Source organism: Struthio camelus, chromosome 14, assembly GCF_040807025.1.
Source record: "Struthio camelus isolate bStrCam1 chromosome 14, bStrCam1.hap1, whole genome shotgun sequence".
NCBI classification, from domain to species: Eukaryota; Metazoa; Chordata; class Aves; order Struthioniformes; family Struthionidae; genus Struthio; species Struthio camelus.
In genome coordinates this window covers 8643461-8666780 of record NC_090955.1, presented here as the reverse complement: position 1 = coordinate 8666780, position 23320 = coordinate 8643461, and the positions used below count along the sequence as shown (strand labels likewise).

Here is a 23320-nt window from a genome sequence, read left to right as displayed (position 1 = left end):
TTAACAACTGTGCAAGAGCAGCGGGAACCAAGTGATGGGTGTCTGTGGCAGGTGGAGATGACAAAAGAGTAGACAGGGTGGGAGAGATCACTTTTTATTACTATGAGTACCGCAGATGCACACAAAATGTCTAAGTAGCATCCCTTAAAGAACTTTGATATAGAAAGACAAAGAGATGGAGACTAACACAAAGTTACAAAGTTAACTTGTAAATTATTGGGCTTGAAGGCTAACAGACAATAAAATTCCCCTTTCTGCGAAGAAGTATGTACAGGAGAAAGCAAAGGAGAAGTAGAGATGCTTCTTTCTTCTCCCTGCCCACCCTCAGGAAGTGCCTGCTGGGTTTTGTGTCTCTGAAACCCCTCCTTTATTTGTGTATGTGTGTGTGTGGGGGGGTGTTACGTATATATATTTCAAGTTGGCTGTGGCCTGTTTCTGTCTGTGCACGACCCTCCCCCAATTGTAAAGATACTCTTAACTCATGCTAGCTAGCTAGCACTATCTCACAGAGAAGAAAGCTTAGAGATTGACTATTTCTTCATGCATCCCTACACTGCAGTAAGGATGCAGGCTTAGCCATACGTGAGCCAAGAGTCCTATTTGGCTTCCCGTTGGGTGTCCAGAGACATGTCCCGTAAGGAGACTGCAGTCAGCAAACCAGAGAGACCAGCCCCTAGCAGTCTTAGTGCAACCCCAGTGATGATAGGGGAACTTGCATGGCCTGGCAGTCAGACTAAGCCTGTCACTGGTGCTAACTGCAGTGAAGTCATAAATCAGGGCTTTGTGGTTGAGAAATATCTTCAGCAGTCCCTAGTCACCTAAGAAGTGTCATTTTATAGCAGGAAATTGGGAAGAAAAAAAATGTGGATAGAATACTGGAAAGAGCTCTAAAATTCCCCTCTACGTGGCTGAAGGAATAGTTGTCAGAAAGAAAGTCCAAGAGAAGAGCAACGTAAAGGAGAGAGAGAGAATGCCAAACTTATTCTGAGGCTCACTGGAGGAAACAGTCTTTAAAAGTACCAAGCAGAGAAACAGAAATGGGTGCAACGAGTCCTCTAATGCCCTTGCAACTGCTAGGAATACTACCCACACATATGTGATTGTGCAGAGAAAACGAGCACATGTGAATTCTAGCTTGGCGGGGACGGGAAAGATCTTAGCATGAAGTTGCTTAGCTTTGTGCCAGCAGCTGAACTGTCCTATCTGGAGACTCACAGGAGCTTTGTTTGCAGTCAAGGTCCAGTCACTGTTACTTTACGTCAAAGCCATGTTCTATCTAAACGCTGCTGTTGCACTTCTTGGAAAGTAAGGCTTTGTGCCACCCACTGCTGTAAGACGGTGTTCTCAAATACCTACCCACTAGTGATACACCACTGGTTTCAGAGTGATATGTGAGGACTAGCCAAACAGTTTGTTCCCTTTTACACATAGGAGAAGGTCTAGGGTCAGGGTGCTGGGTGCTGCTGTTGTAGCTGATGGTTGGATCCAAGTGGGAGAACCGTTGTAGAATGAGCTGGAACCATTACCAAAATATCCTTGTCAATCAAGTTCCCCAGGAGACTTTCCGCTTGCTCTGTAGATATTTTTCTTTGAAGCGCAGTGGTAAAGTGATAGCAGAATACATGTAACAGGTCTAAAAATGTCTTGGCAAGGTTGCTGTTTTTTAAACAACGTCCCTTCCCTTCTTATTTCTCACAGGAAAACGCTGTCTTCAGAGTATGCTCAGGGAAGCATCAGTTGCAAAGTGAAGACATAAAATTACATCAAGTGAGCTGAAATTTAAGCCTTGCCATTATAGCACTGACGTTCAGCAGTAACACGCAGCAGCTGCAGGGTTTCGTTACTGTCACTTGCAAAAACCTCCAACTCCCTTGTGTGTGCCTTGCTTCGAACCAAAGCTCGCAGGCCCAGACACACCATTTTCTCAGTAGGAACCCTTTAGCATTACGTCTGAGAGACTCCTGCAGGATATAGTATCGCTCTGGCACTGAGGTATGATTTAATATCCTCAATTGTTCTTAAGATTTGAACTGCTTGATTCAGGCAGCTTGCATGAGTACGGTTACTTCCATGCTTAATGGGATTTATGTGCTTAAATGTAATGGATGCTGTAATTGCATTTCTAACATATTGGTGCAGTATGGGAGGAGGATAACATCAAGTCAACGGGAGTTTTGCCACTGATTTCAGTGGAGCCAGGCTTTTGCACAGGAAGCTTGAAACGAACTCTGGCAAATGCCCCCCTCTCCTCCACCCCAAAGAAAAAAAAAAATCTTAACTCTTAATTGCAACTCTTGTTCGCTCAGCCCACGCTGGAAGTTTTTACTCTTGCAGATACCGTCTGCTGTGGGGTCATGGAGCGGGGCGGGGGGAGGCTCGGGCAGGTCCCCGAGGGCAGTAGCAGGGCAAGGTACCGCCGTACCCCCAAGCGCTTCCTTCCAGGACGCTGTTTCCCGCGAGTGGGGGAGCCCCCAGCCAAGACCCGCTCCCCCTAGAGCCTCTAGCGCCGGGCAGGCACGAGTATAATAATTACAATAACTACTAATGATAATAATAACGGTTGAGCGGGGATTTCTAGCAGCCGCCAGGCTGCAGCCAGCGGCCCGGGCGCGCCTCCCGGCGCATGCACGGCGCCCGCCCCCGCCGGGGCCGGCCCGGCGGCTGCCACTCACGGCGCCGCCCGCCTCCGCCCGCCGCCGGGGGCCGGTCTCGAACCGGCGGCCGCGGCGCAGGGCGGGCTCCCCCACCCCCCCCCGCCGCGCTCCAGATGTGGCGCGCGCTTCCCCCGCTCGCCTCCGTTCCAGCTGCGCCCGCGGCCTCTGCCCAGGGCAGGGCGAGGGAGCCGGTAAGTGCCGGGGGTACGGGTTTCCTGCTCCCGCCGGGCCGGGGGGGACCTTGGGCTGGTCTGTCCTTCCCTGCCTGCCCCAGCCATGCCTGGCACGTTCCAGCTGCTTCCTCTGCTCTCCAGATGTTGGCCAGGAAGAGGGTTAATCGTCGCTAGGGTAGGGCAGGGGTTAGCGTGTCTGGGGCCCGTCCTACAAATGGCAGCATCGCTGCACGTCTGGCAGGAGGCGATGGGGAAGGATTTGGGGCGCTGGCTGTGCTAGCAGCGGGGCAGTCAGGATGGATGGCAGTTGTGTGAGGAATCCAGGTGTGAGGACAGGGAAAGGGTGACTGGTGACGGTTTCGCCTGGCTGCTTATGTTCATGGGATGGTGTGGGAGGTGCTCTGTTGTTGATGGATGAGTCACACAGTGGATGCACGTGTGTCATACACAGCGCAAGGGGAAGAAAAAGTATACAAATTAGAGGACCAAGGAGCGATAGACAGCTGGCTGTGCCGTGCCAGCTAGTGGCTTGCACTGCCCTTTGCTGGATTGCCGGATGTGGAGTGATTCCATTTTGTGGCCAAGGCTCGGCCCCTTTGAAGGGTTGGATTCTGCTGGGCTTCTCAGTTCCCATGGCTCCAGCGTGAGAAGCTGGCGGGTCCAGAATTCAGGCTGCGCGCAGCACCCTCCGCATCCTTCCAGGCATTTCCTGGGTGGCAGCAGTCTAGTGTGACTACAGGCCTGGCAAGAGAGATGAGACTTTGGAAAGGGAAATGAGTTTGCCGCAGCACACAGCTGATGTTAAACTGAGCACCAGCATTTGGGTCAGCAAATGGACTGTGTCTAGGGTTGGGGAAGTAGGTGGTGTTTTAGCATCAAGTTGGTGGAACGGGCAAAGTACTGAAGGGTTTTCTGTCCCTGGCCCATCTAGTGCCTCCTTTTATTGCCTCTTTGTTTCTGGCTTTGTTTTTCAGAACAACTCTGTGATTCAAGAAAGCCGCCATGAAGGGTGAGGAAGCACGACAGAGGAGAAAGGAGGGCAGGACTAGGAATGGAGAGCGATCCAGGCACAAAGGAAAAAGTAAGGGTAAACACAGAGACAGCCGACTTGGCAACCAGGAAGCAGAGGATGCCTGTTTGCTTGCACAGCAGAAGCTGTTGGCTGAGGAGAAGGTGGCCATGGCAAAGTCGCGGGAAGAGTCGTCTGTTGCAATTTGCCTGCAGGTGCTCCTGCCATACCTCCTAGCTGGACTTGGCATGGTCTTAGCAGGCATGGTTTTGGATTATGTTCAGGTAAGGGAAAGGGACGGATCTGATGTACCTGGGATGGGCAAGGTGGGAGACTTGTCTTCAGAGGTAGGGAATTTGCGCTGGCGATGACAAAGGTGAATTTGCAGCAGTTTCTCATACCAGCGTATCCTTCATCTATTACAAAGTTATTTTATGCAGCTCTCAGGAGAGAGCACCTGGTGTTTTTCTGATCTTTTATCTCCTCTGGAAGCATAAAGACAGCATGGTGCTGAAGAACATGTGAATGAGCTGAGGCATCTATGTGGGAAGGTACAGCCATGCGCGGAGGTCGTAGCTTGGTCCCCAGAGGAGGTTGGCTGAGCTGCAGCCCCAAGGGCTGTGGTGGCGCAGCACTTTCCTGCAGCAGAATATAGCTGTTTAGTTCCTGGTCCTGGATATAGCCCTGAAAAGCTCTGCATCCCCTCCTTCATTGCCCAAGGAGCCAGGCTGCCCAGCACTGTTAATGTCTCAAACAGGCAGGCCCATCCAGCCTGCACTTATTATCCTTTTCTAAGGCCTTGTAGCAACGGCTTAAATCTTTGAGTCTTTTTTTAGTCTGCGATATCTGATTCTGTGACAACGAGAACCAGACCTTGCCTCCCATAACGAAACAACACAGAGCTTTAAAGTAGTGAAGAAGACTTAATTTTAGGCAGTTTAAAGCTGAAGTTATTTTCCAGATTGTAAATTGCTATGTCTTTGTGCTCCAGGTTACTCTCACTGCTCTGTGGCTTTTTGTTAACCCTTATTATTTGACTAGCTAGCTGTTGGGTCACACTGCCCTGGGCTATCTGGTACAGTGACCCTGAAACTACTGTGCTTGCATGGACAGCTTTCACAAATCTGGAGCTGTGTTCCTTTGTTAATGGCTCTGAATTGATCTCCTTAAGCTAGAAAGCTATAAAGGCTTAAGAGTGACAGGGTATCCTTAAATGACTTTTAGCACGCGCTCAATACCTAGCAAAATACCTACTCAGAGGAGAAAACACCAAGGCAAATCCAGAACCCAGTTGCAAACTATCTTTTGTCTCCTTTGATATTGTTCTGAAAGTCTTGAGCAGCCCCTTTCAGTTTTATTTTTAGGCTGTTTGAACCTGCCCATCCCTATGGATCTCTGACATTGAATGTATATTACCTCCTAGCCTGAGATATTAAAGTGTGAAATAGATTGCAGATGGATTTATAGTGTTGGAGGTGTTTTTTTCTCTTAGATTATTTTTCTCTTAGAGTGTTTTCCTCTAGGAAGGAGTGGGCCACTAATTTGAACAAAATGTGAAATAAACCTCATATTCCTCTGAAACCACAGAAGTCTGGTTTCTGTTTCAGGCAAATAAAGAGCTCATGAAAAGCCTTCGTGTTGGTGCCTAGAACCTGAGACATCAACCCATGCGCCATCACGTAGGAAAAACAGGCCTTTGGCTATTAGCACAGCAACTTTTCCGGTGTAAATAAAGACCACACGAATGCATCTCATCATGGGCTTGCTGCTGCTAGGAGCTGTCCTCCCTTTCTGCCAGCCAGCCCTTGCCTTTGCCCCTGCTGCTGCTGCCGTTCCTGTGGGGCAATGGGAGATGGTCCGTGGCTTTGGCCCCTGGCACTCGCAGTCTGCTTGCTCTCAGCCTCTCTACCTAAACCCTCTCCCCTGTCCTTTCCTAAAGCAGGGGACAGAGGATCAAGGTAAGAAACAGAAAAAATACCTAGGTCTGAGCTGATAAAGAGCTAGAAGAATCAGGAGCAATACTGCTCTGACAACCAGGGCCTAGGGTCCCTGGAAGGCGTTAGCATCACTGATATCCCTGTCTGTCCTCTGCAGGGATGATAAGGTACGCCTGAAATTGTGTTCTTTGGCACGTGTCATCTTTTAGTGCTGATTTTGTACTGTGACGGTGGAAGGAAGCCCCAGAGCGAGGCCAGGGCCCCCCAAAGAGACTGTTTCTGCCTTATTTGCTCCGGGGCAACGCTATTTGTTGACTAGTTTGCGGGGTTAGGGATATAGTGTATCTGTGGGCAGAGAAGGGCAGCAGTGGACCTCCCCAGATTTTGCCAGAAAGAGTGGTGCAGCTGTGAGGGGCATTTTTTTTCTCAACTAGTTTGAGTTGGTTCCCTGCTGCTTGGCAGTGCTCTCTCTCTTCACAGACATGGTGCATCTCTTTGTAGCAAATATGGTATGCCTTTTTGCCAGAAAACGCAATACATCCTTTTCTGGTACATGTGGTGGAAGTCTTTATCAGAGACTCCTTAAGTGCCTAATAAAATGACCCAGTGTACATGCACAGGTCACCCGAATCAATTACCTTCTCTGCACGTTGATTCATCGGTCGAAGGCTTTTTATGGTGCTTACTTAGAAACAGAGAGCGCCGAAGCGTGATAAATTCATAAACCCTGGCAGGTTGCAGCTTCAGTACAGGATGTATTGCTGCTGTGTTTTTAAGTGGTATCTGAATCATTCAGGCTCATTGATATTTCCTTCACTTTAATGTTTTTGCCTGTCAGCAATCCAGTCTGCAGGTACGGTGACATTTAGGACTGGGCATGCGCATTATCAGACCTCTGAAAAACTGTGGCTGTTGCCCAGAACTTAACCTTTATTCTTTATTTCCTTGGTGAGTTTCTAAGCAGAACTGGGCCTTCATGCTGTTGCTGCTAAGGTCCTGGCTGGTAGGAAGCTGGGTTATGTGTGATTATTAACCTCCGTCTTCCAGCTATTGTAGACTTTCTTCAGGTCGGAGTAACTGAAACGATCTCCCTTTCTAGTCTTCGGCTAAACGGAGCATTGTTAGGTGGAAGAGACACACACGTACACATCAAGCCAGTGGGGAGAGAGAAGGCTTCTGCTGTGGCTGTCCCAAAATAGCAACCTAGAAAGTTGCAAAGGACAGAGTCCCACATCTGCAGCTAGGGCTCTTGTTCTGCAACCTGTCATGCTTCCGTAGGGATCTCTGTGCCATCTCAGCCCACTAGGCCTCGTTCTTTGGTTTGTGTGAATTGAGACCAAAGGAAGTGCATCATTCAGAATGGCTGAAAGCTTCTTAAGTTTTACAAGGCAAAAGTATGCCTTGTTCTGTCCAGTCCAGCCAGTGCACTTAGCTGCAAGCTGGGGAGCCTGTCACTGGGGCAGAGTCCACAGCCTATTAATCTTTACATCTCGCAGCAGAGAAAGTCAGGGAATGAGCTGGATAGTACAAAATGTATTAGTAAAGCAGTGTAATTTAAACATTGAATTTAAGCTGGACTGAGAAACCTGTATGTTTCATGCCTACCACTGAACACTTGCTTTTAGTAGTTTGCCTTCACTCAGGCATGGCTGTGTTTGAACTTGTGGTTAAATAGTGAAAAAGGCATGGTTGTCAATCTACTCACCCAGTCGTATACCCTCTCATCCTAAATTGTGCTTTTAAAGCCTTTTGATCCTTTGATCCAATTAGTTTGCCCAAATTATTAGAAAAGACCCCTGACAGAATACCCCAGCTCCCTTCCCCACGTGCTTGACTTTAAGTTGCAGAATATTCTCCTATCTTTACTGAGCAGGATACAAATTTCATGGTCATACGTGGTCACGATGTAGCTCCGGTTCTTGGGCATTTGTCAGCCGTTTGACTGTGGAGACACTGAGGTGATACCCCCACCTCTAGAGCCAAAGGCAGTATGTTCCTGGGAATATGCCGAAGTGATGTTTTTTGCTTTAGGACAGAAAGGGAGATGAGCTTGCAGCACGCCCTGGAAATGTTTGCCCTTTCTCTCCCTTGCCTGTAGTGTAGTGAGATTACTGAGCTACCTTAAATAAGCTCCAGCTATGACTCTTATCTTGGCCTTTGCAAACTAGCAGAAAGTTGAAGTGATGACAGCAGATAAGGCTGTTCGCTTTTGAAGCTTATTGGCTGGTTCTCTGCATTTTTTTTCCTCTGAAAGCCAGTCATTCAGAGGTATAGCTGGCATACACCGATCGTTACATCCTGCTGAGACCATGGAGGGGACAGGAGGGGTGAGGGTCTAGGAGGGCAGATCTTCTCTTACCAGCTGGTTTAGCTGTGTCACTTGCCTGGGAATGGTGCGTGCGTTAAGACTGTCAACTATGAAAAGTTTGGACTCATGTTTTCCTTGACCTTTCTTCACCTTGGAGGACAGCAAAGCGGAACCTGGTTGTTAACTCCCTACCTCCTCGGCCTTGGGTCAGTGAGAAAAGTTCAATGTTGCTTATGGTGGGAGTGAGGGAACTGGGGTTGTTTCAGAGCAGGCTTATATATTAAACCATCGTATCAAAGGCGAACTGCAGTCTGACAAGAAATGTAACCTGAGGAGAAAGGACACTAGTGTGTTTGAGCACGCTGAGGGATTCTTGCATGACCTGTCACTCTTTTAATGCCGTAGCCTGAGCAGGTCTTTCTGGTTTTTACCAAGGTGGTGGGAGCTGAATGGGGTGCGGGCTCATTTCTGTTCGTCTACGGACACCTCCACAATCTTCTTATCTCTTTTTTAATTTCCCCCTGGATATAACTTGGAGAAATACCGTCTGTCAAGTTCGCTGCCACCTGGGCTCAACCCAGCTGAACTGATTTTGGAAGATACCCTTGCTTGCATTCCTCTGGAAGCACTTCTAGGAGGAGAAGAAGCCAAAGAAATTTATCATCATTGCTGTGGTTTGTGGAAAAACATTTCTTTTGACTTTGGAGTGACTTACTAGGAGGGATCTGTGTGATGTCCTGATCTCTCCCCGTTCTCCGTGCTGAGCATGGGATAGCAGTGTTTGACCATGGTGGTCACTCAGTTACAATTGGAGCTGTGCTTTCATGGCAAGAAGCTGAGAGGTTTCACCTGTAAGTTGACCAAGTCAGCCAATGGATTTCTCCCAGAGACCTCATTCTCCATTGCCTCCCAGATTTTCGTGCCATTCCTTCTGGCTGGCTTGGGCATGGTAGCTGCTGGCCTCCTGATGGATGTTGTTCAAGTAGGTACATGTGATTAGGCTGCTTAGTAGCAAAGGGGTGGGTTATTTCACTGACCTTGAGTATTTGTATTTTTTCTTTTTAATGTTTATGGTCCTGCCAGCCAGTCAGCAGGATGGCTGTAGGGTCTGCCTGCACTAGAGAGATGCTGTCCATCTTCTTCAGATCAGTACACGGGCTCCTTGCAAAGTGGGATAGTGGTTTTCAGATGGGCTGCCTGACACTGCTCTCTGTGCATTAAACTGACTGCTCCCTCTGCTCTATCCCGCTAAACACTTGGTGGCAACCAGCATGAAGCAGCCGAGATCAGACTGCAGCATATTCTTCTGTTGCACGATGTTGTTTCTTTCCCTCAGAAACTGCTGATAAGCAGATCTAGGTCAGGGTTGTTATTAACTACTTGTCTCACTTAAAGGCAGGTTTATGCTTTCAGTTCTTTGCAAACAACCTAATGTAATCTTTGGTCTAGAAGGTATTTAGATACTGTGATGAGAGACATGCCAGCATAAAAAGATTAGCATTGCCTACAAACTGAGTGCTTCTTGGCCCGATTCTGAGGCGGGTGTAAGTTTGGAATAGCTACTATTAACTTCCAGGGAGTTGCGCTTGATTTATACCATCACACCCGCAACCAGAATCTATCCCGTCTGTCTTTCCTTTGTACTAGTGGCATCAACAGAAATGCAATATTTGCTCTAATTTGGGCATCTAATGCCACTGGATTTACAAATCAAGAGGCTGGCAGAGTTCCCCAAGGATATATCCTACACTGAGCTCACTGGAGTACATTGGATTCTCTGGCATTAGTACTGCAGCAGGAGCTAAATATGGACACTTGAGTGTTTGGAAAGACAATACCTTGCTGTTTTTCTTGCATTGAAAGAAACAAAGAAGGCAGAGAAGCTGAATTAAGGGGAATATGAGGAGTATCAAATAAAGAAGGGTTAACTGGAATGGCACATGCTGTTGCTATGCTGTGTTTGTCGTCTCCACCTCGTCGTGCTGTGCTGTTAGGCGCAGACCTGTCTTGCAGCATTACAGAAGTTCTCAGTCTACCCAAGATGTTATTTTAGTAGTTAGCAGTTATCTTTGGCCAGCTATTTCAGAGAAGGATAAAGACATAGTACATACCTGTTCCATGCCCTTGGCAGGTAAACAGGTCTTTGTCTAGAAGAAATCCAATGTGATTCCAAATCCAAAGCCTAAGAATCAGGCTCTGTTCAAATGCTACTGTGCTAGTACTGGCGGAAAATAGGAACCATGTATACCTATGTTGCCTGTGTCCTTTAAATAGCAGATTGTAGTCCACTTTGTGTATTTGCTCACTAGACTCTCACAAATGGGGTCGAGCCTGAAGCACAAGTAGTAGTGTATTTTTTGGTGAAGGAGTTCTCAATTCTGTTAAAATAGAAGTGATCAGTCAATGGGCTCCACTCCCAGAGGAGGGAGCTAGTGCGTTGAGAGTGGCAGCTGGCTCAGGAGAGATGTTATTGGGGTAAGCTGCCGTGATGTCAACAAGTCTAGATTTGAAAACAGAGCCAGTAGCTGGAAAAATCCAGAGATTTTAGGCTTTAAAGAACTGGACTGTGCCTTTGGTCTTTGACCTGCTTATTTTTTCTGCCTTTCCTCCTGCAGCAGCGAGAGCTGGAAACTCACTCTCCTGTCCAAGTAAAATGTGAGATTTGGTTTGTTTGCCTGATGCCAGATATCATAAGACTTATACTGGTGATCATGATGGCTCATGCTGCGGAGACTAGAGGCTTTCCTCGTCCAGGAGTCTGTGATTTACCCTTTTGCAGGGAATGATCTGACTGAGGAATGTGTTTTACACTGTTTCCAGTCACTGCAAAACATCCTAAGGAAACTCTACATCTGCCTTTGCCAGGGAGGTATGTGGGCAAGCTTAAAGATGGTACCTAGAGTGTATGTGTGAGTTTAATGGCTCTACTCAGAAATACAGTGGCTCTGAGGTGGGAGTTCCACTGGCTCTGTCATGTGCAGGGCTGACGTTGTTACAAAGAGGAGATGAAGGTGGAAAATGTTTATTTCTGTCCCTTCAAACTTCTCAGGATTTCAGCAGTGTTTCTCCTCTGTCCAGTGATGAAAACAAGATCTTTCCAAGTTACTCTTAAAAAAAAAAAAATCAAGGAGAGAGATCTGTCCAGACAGGTTGATATCAAAGGCTCGCAGCTGGGTCTCTCACACCAGAACATATGGCTGCCCAAAGCAATAGCTATCTGCCATTTTCTCTTCTTGTTTGTGCGGATGATGCAGTCGCTGTGCAGGGCCCAGAGCATGGCAAGGGTCTTTCCTTGCTTGACCCTTCCTCCTCCGCTGCAATGGTCCTTGGCTGGCTGGTTGATCTGGATTCCAGGCTGACTGGCATTGCCGGAGAGGCACAAACCTTGCAGTGTTTGGCCTACTCTTTTACAGTAAGGTTGGGAATCAAGTGAAGCTTGAAGATCAGATTTCAAAGCAGAGAATTCAGGAAGAAATATTCCCTTTCGTTCTCCCCCTCCATGCCACTGCAGTGGAACATGGCCCGAGTAAAAGTCGCAGACATAAGATGTCTCTATCCTTTGTTGATAAAAACCCATGATATGATTAGCATTGAAAGGGATTTTGAAGCGGCTTGTGTTTTGCGGTCCAGGATCTTTGATCTTTCTGTTGACTTGTTCAGGGCAGTGGACGTTTCTTAGCTGCTGCCATGGGAGGATGGCTGCTCCAGGACAGGTAACAGAGGACATGGCTCGGGCGGTGAGGACAGCACAGGGAGGGACAGCAGAGCTAGGCTGCTGCTGGGAAGTCCATCTCGGTGCATCATAGCCTCTCTTCCCCTCTGTGACCCCATGAGCAGATCCAGAATTAGGGACCATCGTATGAAACTAGCCAGCAACAAGTTCAGAATGAATAAGAGGAGGTGATCCTTCGCATGACATGTAGCTAAGCTATAGCAACAGGATGGCATGTGGGTTGGAGGGGAGATTGGACGAGTAGCTGAAAGAGAAGTTCTTCAGGCACTACGGAGTGCACAGAAACTACTCCAGCTCAGTACCCTGTGGCAGACAGTCACAGGCTGGAAAATATTCAGGAGAATTATCCCATATACTTGTCCTATTTGTAAATTTTCCTGTTATACATCAGAATTTGGCCGCTCTTGGAGATAAGGATGGGCTAGGTGGACCTTTGATCTGCCTCATTTCAGCTGCCCTTATGTTTGTATGTTCTGTTCTTAGACATTGAAATAGTTGGTTTTTGTCCCAGTTCAGTTCAGGGAACTTGCATCCTCTCATACCACGGCTGAGTTTGAGCCTTATACCTGCCCTGAACTGGTGGCTGCACTGAACAATAATACGAGCAACACAAAGAGGACTCTGCTAGTGCACCTCTCAGTTGTTCAGGTATCAATAAATCAATGTCAGAACAAATCTGGAGCCTTCAGAACTTCTCGCTGGCTTCTGCCAGTCCATCCTGATGGGATCCTCTCTGGCTACAGCGCGACTTTGCCAACATCCTTGAATGTGCAGTAGTTCCACACAGGGGATGCATGAATTATCTTCCAAGGCACTGTATGGTAGATAAATTACGCAAGATATGTGTGTTAATCATCAGCTACTTAAGGTTTCGCATTATTTCCAGTGCTGCAGCTGATTCAAGGACTTTGTATAGTTCAGCTTCAGAGGAGCAATAATAATGAGAATGTTGCCCCAGCAGCTCAGGTTTATGGGCTTTCTGAATTCAAGATCCTTATTCCAACTGTGGTGAGAGCATGCTTGTTAACAGGAAAGTTTAGGAACTGCGCATGGAGAAGCAATGAGAAAATCTTCCCTCCCACCCCCAACCTTAGATACTTAGTTATAGATGCAGTTTAAAAAAAGCAGAAATAACTTTTTGTTGTTAAATCCTTTCCAGGTCTTTGTATTCACTCTTATGAGTCTGCATAGTAATAGGCGTTACTATTATCTGTCGTCAGTACAAAGGACGGAGCTGCTTGTATTTCATTTAGCTTGTGAACCCTAATTATTTTTCGTGTTGTTCTTTACTAATGCTAAAGGTACGTTTTAATTTGTGGTCTGCCAAAATCTTCTCCTGCCCTCAGCAAGAAGGTTCCTACCCTATTAGGCTACTGCTTTGCTCTGTGTGAGATCAGAAAGGATGTCTCAAGCTGAAAATTGCTTCCTTCGCTCCCAAAACGCTGCCAGCTCTGGGGCAGCATTGACCCACGTGCGCATAACGCACACCTGTAGAGCAGGCAGCGAGGTGGGCAGCAGACAGCATTGGACAGGACGGCATCACAAACTGAAGTTGTTTCCATTGTTTTCTTCTGTCTAGCACTGGGATGTGTTTCGGACAATTACGGAAGTTTTTATCCTGGTTCCTGCCCTGGTTGGCCTAAAGGGTAATCTTGAAATGACGCTGGCTTCCCGACTCTCTACTGCTGTGAGTGTTACCAACATGGGGGGGAGGGATTAGCCGGAGACATCAAGAGACTGCTTTTATATAAACCACTATGTGTTTGAGGCATCCCCTTTCCCGCTAAGTAAAAACAAGTGGTATCTGAGTATTAAAATAATGCTTTCGCCCTCATTTTATAACTGGAACAGAGAATTTCTGTCTGCTCTTTGAAGGTGAATTAATCCCTGTGCGTCCAGTTGCTGATATCTGGGGCCCTGTGACACATGAAGGAAATAAAGCAAGGGCTCCACAGCTGTAAACCGCAGCGTTGGGTTGCTTTTTGTGTGGTTATGGACACTTAAGAGACCTGGGGCTTTTCTTCCTAGCCATCCCACCTTGGGTTGAGTGGCCTCAGGCTTCTTGGGACCTAGGATAGCTTTTGTCACTCTAGATTTGATCTCTCAGCGGGATCCCATGTCTCCCTCAGTGGTTTTGTTTGCTTTGGGCTGTTTGTATTGGAGCTTACCAGGGCGGTTTAGAGGGACAGAACAAGGAAAAGTGGTTTGGTTTGTCCAGCTTTTGGGCTGCATGGGACATGGGGTACGTACTTAGCCCTGAGCCGGATCGCATTAGCCCTGCCGTGCTGATCTGCTGTTTGTGCTCTTGGAACCACAGCCTCAGCCCCCTCACAGCCTCCGTATCTGGGAGAATGTGGTGAAACAAAGCGCCTTTCCCGAGGAAGGCCCTGGCCTGTGGGAGCCTGCCCATCCTGTCAGCACAGCGCCGCGTTGCTGAGGCAATGCCCAAATGGCAACTGTTGGGCATTCATCCTTACCTGTTGTTCTTCCTGAGCCCACCTGAGGCTGTTTGGATGAGCTGGGCACCCCCGGCGAGGGGCTGCACACTCTGCCTTTGGCTGTTCACTCTGCAGGGTGTCTGCACCTCCACATGAGCCTTTGAGCCCCCTGGGACGCTGGGCTGGAGCACGATGGATCCCTCTCAAGAAAGGGAGGACAGGAAGATACTGACCTGCACTCCCCTATCCTTGGCTTTAGTCATCCCTTTCCTGTAGAGACCAGATGAAACTGCCTTGCTGCCTTCAGCAGCAGCCTGTGCCAGAGGCTAAGTTTTCGGGGTGTCTCTCTTGACTCCTAGGCTAACACTGGACAGATGGATGATGCCCAAAAGCAGTGGAAATTGGCCACCTGCAATTTAGCCCTGATCCAGGTGAGTTGCTTCAGCTGGGAGAGGAAGAAGGCCCTTTTCTCTTGTTATGCTGCAGCCTGAGAGCATCTGTTCCCAGCAGTGCTGGACCCAGAGCTGTGGATTTGGGCAGGTATTCTCAGTAGAGCCAAGCAGAGCACAGGACTTGACCAGTGAAGCTCCATGTGGCCCTGGAGCTTGCAGCTTAGCTGTAAAACGTATCTAGACATTCATTGCCTTTGCAGACAAAGTGAAATAACAGAAACACCCTCCCTTGCAGGGGGAGCTGTGGCACGCTCCATATTTCACAACAGCCCCTAGATAAAGCCTATCATTAATTGGCAATGTTGGGGAATCAGCCTTGGATGGGAGGGGAGAGATGGGAGAAATGTGATTTTTGTAGCTCTTTCTGCGTGTTAAAATCCAGCGACTAGCCTGGAGGTTGCACATGACAAGGCCACAGGGCTTGCAACATGCGTCTGTATGCTTTCCCTTATCTCCTTCCACAGCTTTCAGCTTGCTAAGGGTGCTGTGTTCATGGGTATCCCGTTTTTGTATTGACCAGGGGTATTGTTCTGCTGATGGACGCAGTGTCCTCTGCTGAAATGTTATCTGCCCTCTGCAGACCTCCAGAGCTTTTCTCCAAACTTTTATCAGAGGTTTTTTTTTTCTTTTTTTGAATCCAATGGAGCTTTACAGCAGTACTGCTTAAATACATATTAAATCAGCATCTCTGAAAGGGTTTACCCTGCAGAAATGCTGCAGTCACACAGAGCCAGGGCTGTCTGTGAGCAGATGCGGGTGATTGCTCACCAGCTGTCTTTTGGTCCCCAGGTCCAGGCCACGGTGGTGGGACTTCTGGCTGCTGTAGCTGCTGTGATCCTGGGAGCCATCTCTAAGGGCTCTGTGGAGCTAAGCCAGGCTGCCGTGCTGTGTGCCAGCAGCGTGACCACTGCCTTCATAGCTGCACTTTCTCTTGGTGAGTCGTTTTGATTCCTCAGGTCAAACACGTGGCACTCAGCAGAAGGGAGAGGTTTTTGCACACCTAAGGAGGCTCACCTGACGTCCCTTTGGTCTGGCACAGGGAGGAAGGAAGGAGGGATGCAGGGAACGTTAGTCCAGTATCTTCAGCTTTTACTCTCTCTGAACACTATATTTGCTCCTCATCTGAGGATTTATTGTGTGCTGGGCTCTGTGCATCCACAGCGGCTATCAAAATGTCGTATGTTACCTGACACACGTAAAAAACGCTCCATGGGTGGATGTACTCACACATGCACATGCTTTCTCCATTCAGCTTGGATGACACATTAGCCATCAACACTGACCCTTTTCTAGAGGAGGACGAACTAATGCCATGCCTAAAGCAGGGTGTTGAGAGTCTTTGCTTGTTAGCAGACAACACTGAACCATGCTCAAGATGGATTTGTGTCACACAGTGCTCTGCAGAGGAATTGAGGCTGGCTCTGAAGCTCACCTGCTTTGAGATCTGAGCCCAGGCAGTCCACTTCCCTGGCTATCCCTGCAAGGAAAACCCAGGGGGTGGATGGATAGGAGCATCTCTGTACCAGCTGAAGACGATCACTTTGTAGGTCTGCCATGAGAGGGCAGCATGATACCCTGAATAGAGGGAGCTGTCAGAGTTTGATAGATCCAGTTTTCTGTGTGAAAGGGACAAGCTAGAGCAAGTGCATATCCTGAGGCTGGAGTCAAAGGGTGACTGTAGATGCCTTTGATGAAAAACATGGGATAAGGCTGCTGTTAAAAGAGAAAAACAGCAGCCCAACTTTCATTAAACTCTTTCCTTCAGTCTCCCACTTGGTGTGATTCAGGGAGGCTGTGCTGCCGTACCGTAGTAGGCTTGCAGCTAGCATACGGTTCTTCCCTGGATATGGTCACAGGCAGCCTATGTGTGGGTACGGACCGAGGGAAACTGGTATTTTATGACCAGGGAGGGAGACAGTGTGAGCTATGCTGTGGGAGGAGAGGGAGCGTGGGTGTCTTGAAGGGCTTTTGTGGAGAATGCAGGGTTGTGTGAGGATGTGTTTGTGTACGGGATGTTTTATCTGGGAAAGTGCACTCATCGTATTTCTTAGAGGGAGAGAACCTCTGCTCCTGTGTGCGCTTAACTTTGGTGGGCCTGTATGAACACAGAGGTTGCGAGCTGGAGAGAACCAGTTCTTAGGTTTCCTTTGGTGCACCCTGTCAGCCATGCGAGGATTTTGAAGAGATTTCCAGTGTCTCGTACCAAGGCTGCCCTTGCCAGTCTTACAGCAATGGAGGTTGGCCAGGCAGGGTTTATTCCGGGTGGCTTTTCCACAGTCCTGTGACAGATCTAATGGCTACATGTTCCTCAGGGTTTGAGGTTTGTGCTCATTAACTTACCTGGAGAAGCAAAACTTTCTTCCTCTTCTGTAATCCTGAAAAGCAGCTGAATTTTACCGGGCACCGACTCAGAGTCCAACGGAAGAGAGGTGATGTTAGCCACTTCCCCAACCCCTTGATTCTGGAGGTGCTCACTACACGAACCCCCACCCAGTGAAGATTAAAGCAGCCCCAAGGACTTTGGGCCTCAGGGAGTTACTCTGATAGCTGGGCTGAACAGCTAATTCAGCTTTTTCTTACTGCAGGGAAGCGCTTTGCCACTTGGTTGTTCAAATTCACATAAAATTCTAGTTTAATGTGGAAAATATCTTTGTGCTTTGAAATCCGGAGCAGGGGATGGCACCAGGACACTAGTTCATGCCTGCTGTGTGCTTATCTATGAATGTGCTTCATGCCTGATCCTGCTTCAACCCAGCAAAGATTAGGCTGCTCAGGAAAGGGAGCGTCTACATTTGGGCTGCCTGCTGGTATCTCCTCTGATCCCTGGAGTTTGCTTGTCTGCCTGTGCGCCTTTGGTGAAGTTCATAAGGGCAGAGTCATGCCCTTCAGGTTGGTGAAAGCAAGAGGATAAGTTCCTGGGGATGTCCAATCTCCCGTTGCACAGTAGCTGCTAGGGACAATCTGGTCGTTGCTTTTCCCAGATCCCTTGGCCCTCCGGGAACCCAAACAGCAGCTCCAGGGCAAAACGCAGCAGGATGCATTCTCTGATGCCTGGTTTGTGTCTTCCCTAGGTCTGGTGATGATTGGCGTGATCATCGGTGCAAGGAAGGTTGGGATCAATCCAGACAACGTTGCCACACCCATAGCGGCAAGCCTTGGAGACTTGATAACCCTCTCCCTGCTGGCAGGAATCAGCAGTACACTCTTCAAATACATAGGTACAGAGTGTGGCGGAGATTTATAGCTCAGCAAACAAGGGACGAATCCTTATGAAATAACAGCAGGGCACTTACCCATTTCTGGGATGTTCCACAATGCAGGCTGTCATCCCACTGAGATGGGAAAGTAACCACCAAGGCTTTTTCCTGATTCTCTTTTAGTAGCAAACTGGAAGGCAGAGCCTAAGAAACGTAACTGGGATTTGTCAAAGAAATGGCTAGAGTAGATTGTGCATTGCTTTGGAACAGAAAATTGGCATATGTGACACTGGGACTCTCTTCCTGCCTCTGTCGTTAACCCAGCAACACTGTTTTCTGTCTGTGGGTAATAATGGGCCGTTTGTGAAGAACACAAGGCTATCTTCGCGTTTTGGCATCTGCACAGTGTTCTCATACCTTCTCCTGTGGAATATTGTGGGTGAACAAGAGGATGTTATCATCTTGAAGTGAGGTTCAGGACTCTAAGGAGGAGTTGTGGCGATGGGGTGTTAGGCATGCTGCTGGTTGACAAATACTTTGGCACCTGTTGACTCTGGAAAGCTCAAAATGTGTTGTAAGTTGGTGATTTATGCTTAACTGTTGTTTGTAAAGTGCCGGGCTATTTACCATGAGCCTAACTTAGAACAGAAACAGGAAAATAAAAAGATCCAGCAAGCTTGATACCATTTGAAACCCAAACTGTTGCTCCAGACTGAGAGCAGAATCAGCGAGGCAGCTGTTCCCAGTTTGCATAACTAGTTCCATACGCCAGCAAGTGAGGGAGCAAGGGAATGCATGCTGCAAGGAGAGGCCAAGGCGTTGCTTCGTTCTCCTCGAGCTTCAGAGGTGTATTTTTTCCAATAGGCTTTTTCCATGACACCATCGCAGCTGCCTCTGTAAAGTTAGTTTGTCTTTCGATAGGTCTGCCTCTGATAATATCTCTCAGGGAGTACATGGCAGAACAACATGATAATCTCCTTACGGCCAGAGACACATCTGTGATGTTTTCAGAGTTGTTTAAATAGCTTTGGCCCCTTGGGATGGAAAATGCCCACCTCACAGACACCTAGCCACTGGGAGTGTGAAATGAAGCAGGTGAGAAGGCGGCACCATCAGTGGTGGTTCAGATAAAACCCGTTTCCCTCCCCAGTGTGCAGCAGGGAATGGGTCATGCTGTGATTAATGGTAACATGGCATCACCCACATCATGGGTGAATTCTCAGTCCCTGGAGCCCCAGAGCTGTCTGTATTTCCGTGTGAGGGGCAGGAGAGGCTCTTGGACGTTGAAATGTTAACCTCTGTGTCCTGCCAAGATGTATCCTTTGAGAATACTAGTGGGATGTAAAGTTTAGGGTACCATGTATCATCCAGTGTAGCACTCTCTCCTTATGTATAAATGCCCTTTTGCCAGGAGAGATTTTTAATGTTTTAGGTATTAACCCTGGTCCTTCCAGAGAGATGAACTATGCTGTAGCGTTTCCAGCTTGCTTAGGGGCTACTCAGGAGAGAACGTGGCAGAACTGGCATGCAGAGACTAAAGTCCGTTCATCCTAACAGGATTCTTTTTTATGGGTTTTGGTAAGCATTGATGGACACCAGTGCTGTGTGTCTGCATCACTGAAGAAGGAATTAATTGCCTGAAACAAGAGCTTGGAGTGGGAGGAGGGGGAAGGAGGAGATCCCGTTCAGCAGCTAACTCTGTCATACAACCTCTCTGTCCTAAACGACTCCGGGTGTTACAGTGCACTGATAAAACAGTGACCGTTTACATCCCAGAAGTGGTTGCATTTCAGTGCCAACTAAAGCCACATGTAAAGAATATGCCTCTTTGTGTAAGAGTCTGTGACGCAGGGGAGATACCATCAAATCAGTTCAGTCTCATCCAGGTAGCCCGAGGCTCTGGTAATGTCATTTTGAGAAATGCACACTTTGAGCCTGCTTCATCTTCCAGATTACCTGCAAAGTCTGTGTTACAACCCGCTGGCTTTGGCCCCAACACAGAGACCAGATGGGGAGCTTTGTTGAAGAAGCAGTTTTATATCAAAAGGGTTGGCATCCACCCCATTGCTTGAAGGTGTTTCTTGTTGTTCTGAGTCAGGTTTATTTTCTTTTAGTGCTGTACATCTATTTATTAAAGTCCTTTGCCTCTAAAGGTCGTTTCAAGGTTATGCCCCTTCCGAATGGAAAAAGCACCTAATGGAAACACATGTAAGCTAGCACAAAAGAAACTTTGGATCTTAACTGGCTTATGCATGCAAGAGAACATTTGTCCTTGTAGGAGCAGACTAGCTGTTCACCGACTCTGCTAGCTTATCATCAAAAGTGCCTATAACCAGTTGCTTTAGGTGAAGATGTGGGGTGTCCCTGTCTTAAGTGTGGTTTAGATTGCACACAGGAGGGTTTCCCCTTTGCCCTGCTGTTTTGTTTGTACCCTGAAGCTAGAAAGTTTATAACTTTTTGTCTTGCTTAGCTAGAGATGGAGTTGGAGACTTACTCATCTTCAGATGTGACTTGCTTTGAATCCTACTGATTTTCAAGTAACATCCTCTAGCAGTGAGTTTCACAGATTAACTACAGGTTTCTGTAGTGGAGTGAGGTGGTGGTGTGGGAAATATCTGGGTTCATGCGATTCTTTTTTTAATAAAGCTCAGTCTGAGCCAAAGCCAGAAATGGGCAAAGTGTGGAGCCAGAGGCAGTTAATTCAAGATTTCTTTTCCTTGCCAGATCTGAAATACCTTTCTCCGCTGATCTGTGCTGTCTTCATTGTCCTGATCCCTCTCTGGGTTGCTATTGCCAAGCAAAGTCCTTCCCTTGCTGAAGTCCTGAAATCTGGATGGCAGCCGGTCATTGTTGCAATGAGCATCAGCAGGTAAACCAAGAGGGGACTGCTCCACCACGTCCACAGACACATGCTCAGTGCACATAGACATGGGTTCATTTAGAGAGCCATAGGTGGTAAAACGGGAGGGACAGCAGAAGGGTATTTTGTCCAGTGCTTCTCAACCTTTGGTGGACCACCAACAGGCTGTGAGATCTCACACAGGGATCCCTAAAACGACTGGGAAAAAAAAAAAGCCGTCATTTTAAATCTTAGACATTCATGCACCTTGTGAATGCAAGGCAGAAAACCAAAAAGGGGTAAGATGACCATCTCAGACACATGGTTGGACGTTAGCCAAATTTTATGCAGTTGTAAATGAAGACTGTGAGTGAGAGCCAGGTAGTTCCTTTCCCCATGCTACATCTTTCAGACTCAGCTGAGATTTGAGGGAAGGTATTTAAAAAAAAAACAAACCAAACTCCCGTTCAGCTGTGATAAATATGGTCATTCATAAAAACGTGATGTTGAGTTCTGCTGGTAAATCCTGTTCAGAGGTTTAGAGAAACTTTTGGGGAGGTTGATAAAGCTTCTGTGACTAATAGCATTTTTGCTCAAGGGTGGGAAAAGGGATCTTCCTGATCTCGTTATGCCGTTAACAAAAACCATGAGGCTATCTAAAAGTTATAACTGAGCTGTAAAAGGAGTCAGTGTCTACTGTAGGAAGCAGTCCAGCATTGGCAACAGGGAAGAAGCAGTAGTCCATCACAGTGGGCTGTTTTCACAGAGTAGAAGGTGCCCTAGGGAAGAGGGAGTGATCCACCTTCATTGCCTGTCATTTTTTAACAGCATCGGTGGGCTGATCCTGGACAAAACTGTAACTGACCCAAACTTTGAAGGCATGGCAGTTTTCACACCTGTGATTAATGGTAGGCTGGAGGGGGGTTATATGCATGCTTTTGTTTTTTTATTTGTTCCCCATAGGGTTATGCTATCCACTTTTACCCCTACACAGAGGTCTGGGTTGAAGTCCCAGCTCCCATCACCAGTGGAAATGAAGTTGCTGATCCCCATTATGTCCCTGTTTGTTCATATCTGGGAGTGTCGCAGGAGTGAAATAACAGGCAGGATTGAAAAATACTGGCAGAGCTGTGGGAAAGGTTAACAGCGTCTGATGGTTATCTCTGATAGTTGTGCTGACACCTTCACTTTCATGACATCAAACCTGCTAAGGATGTCACAATAAATCCATTTTCCCTGTCACTCTCTCCTCAGCTATTTCAGCTCTTCAATCACCCTCTATTCAGATTGTTGATTAATACATAAAGATTGTAATAAGAATTAATATATGACGATTTTATGTGTGTGTGTGTGTATATGTGTGTGTGTGTGTATATATATATACACACATATATATATATGTCTTTTGTGTATGTGCTTATATTTGTATAAAGACTCATAGTATTTTGTTATACATACACCAGTGTAAACTGCTGGTGATTCGGGCATTGCGGAGGATCCACTGGATTGTTTTTCTGCTATTGTAATGTTTCTTGCAGGCTAGGCACACTCCAGGGGAAACCCACATTCCTAGGGAAGGCTTGGCCTCTTGCCACCCTCAAAGCGTGGGGTCGTCTTGCAGTGTCAGCGGGTGTCATCCAGCTGTCACCTTACTGGATCTGCATAAAGACAGCCACCTTGCTGACAAACTTTCCAGCACACAGTTAGCCAAAGAGCCTGATTGGGAAAGTACGTCAAGAGCGATTTAGCTGAACAATGACTGACCCAGACGTCATTCTACGGGACAAGCTGTTTCGCAGAGCTGGTGTCAGAGTTACGCAGTGCTCTGCGTCCTTGCACAGGCAGCTCTTCACTTTGCGCGTGCATGGGAGTCCTGCAAAGCATTTCAGAGACCTGCTTTAAAACTCCCATGTTAAGCTGTACTGCTCTGTCTCGGTATCTTCACTTTGATTCCACTCTGGCAATTCTCACTTTTAATGACGGAGCATTTCCCTCCGCAAGGGAGGGAAAATATGAAAAGACTCTAGGCTCTGGATCACTGTTATCTTTTCTGTGGCATTTCTAGGCTGCACGCTCTGGGTGATGGAGGTTTGCTCTGTAGATCATCAGCGCTCTATTTTCTGCTAGAAAACATAGCTACTCTTTCATGTTTGCTAGAATTAATCAGTCTGGAAGGAATTAATTGCCTGTTAATTACCCAATATATGTGGGCTCTGATTCATTCTCATATGATTCCTTCTCACTTAACAAGTGTGTCAGATGCCTTCAGACAGACAGATAATCACTCTCCATGATGTTTGTTGTCTTTTAAACAATAACGGCTCTCTGGCCGAGTAAATCTGAGAAGCGGCAGTGAGAGCATCGGCTGCCATTGCCTCTGCTGTTTTCCCCAGGTGTTTTCCTCACAGGCTGCTTTGAGCCAGGTGCAATTATGTCCTCTTTGGAGGCCATGAGGCATTTTTAGCTGGGGCTGGGAAGGAGCGGAAAATGTTTCCAATAAAGCGGTCAAAAGGAGGCAGTCACTGGAGCTTTCCTGGTTTTTATGAGCTGTCCTTGCTAAGCGAATAGTGAAGTGTCACC

General features: G+C 47.5%; 1 protein-coding gene across 7 annotated transcripts in view; it reads left to right on the top strand.

Annotated features, from left to right (window-relative positions):
• Positions 1-23320, top strand: part of SLC41A3 (solute carrier family 41 member 3) — a 115448-nt gene that overhangs the window by 87330 nt on the left and 4798 nt on the right. Inside the window, exons 4-11 of one of the 7 annotated variants that reach the window (XM_068907003.1) lie at positions 1699-1992; positions 3802-4120; positions 13394-13501; positions 14612-14683; positions 15494-15638; positions 17776-17922; positions 20626-20770; positions 21569-21648. In XM_068907003.1, the coding sequence (XP_068763104.1) occupies positions 3830-4120; positions 13394-13501; positions 14612-14683; positions 15494-15638; positions 17776-17922; positions 20626-20770; positions 21569-21648 (988 nt within the window). In that variant the 5' untranslated portion in view covers positions 1699-1992; positions 3802-3829. Of the gene's footprint in view, positions 1-1698; positions 1993-2678; positions 2846-3317; positions 3652-3801; positions 4121-6790; positions 9064-10696; positions 10951-13393; positions 13502-14611; positions 14684-15493; positions 15639-17775; positions 17923-20625; positions 20771-21568; positions 21649-23320 lie in introns of those variants that run through there. The other 6 variants (XM_009669322.2, XM_068907005.1, XM_068907004.1 and 3 more) reach the window with 6 other exon arrangements.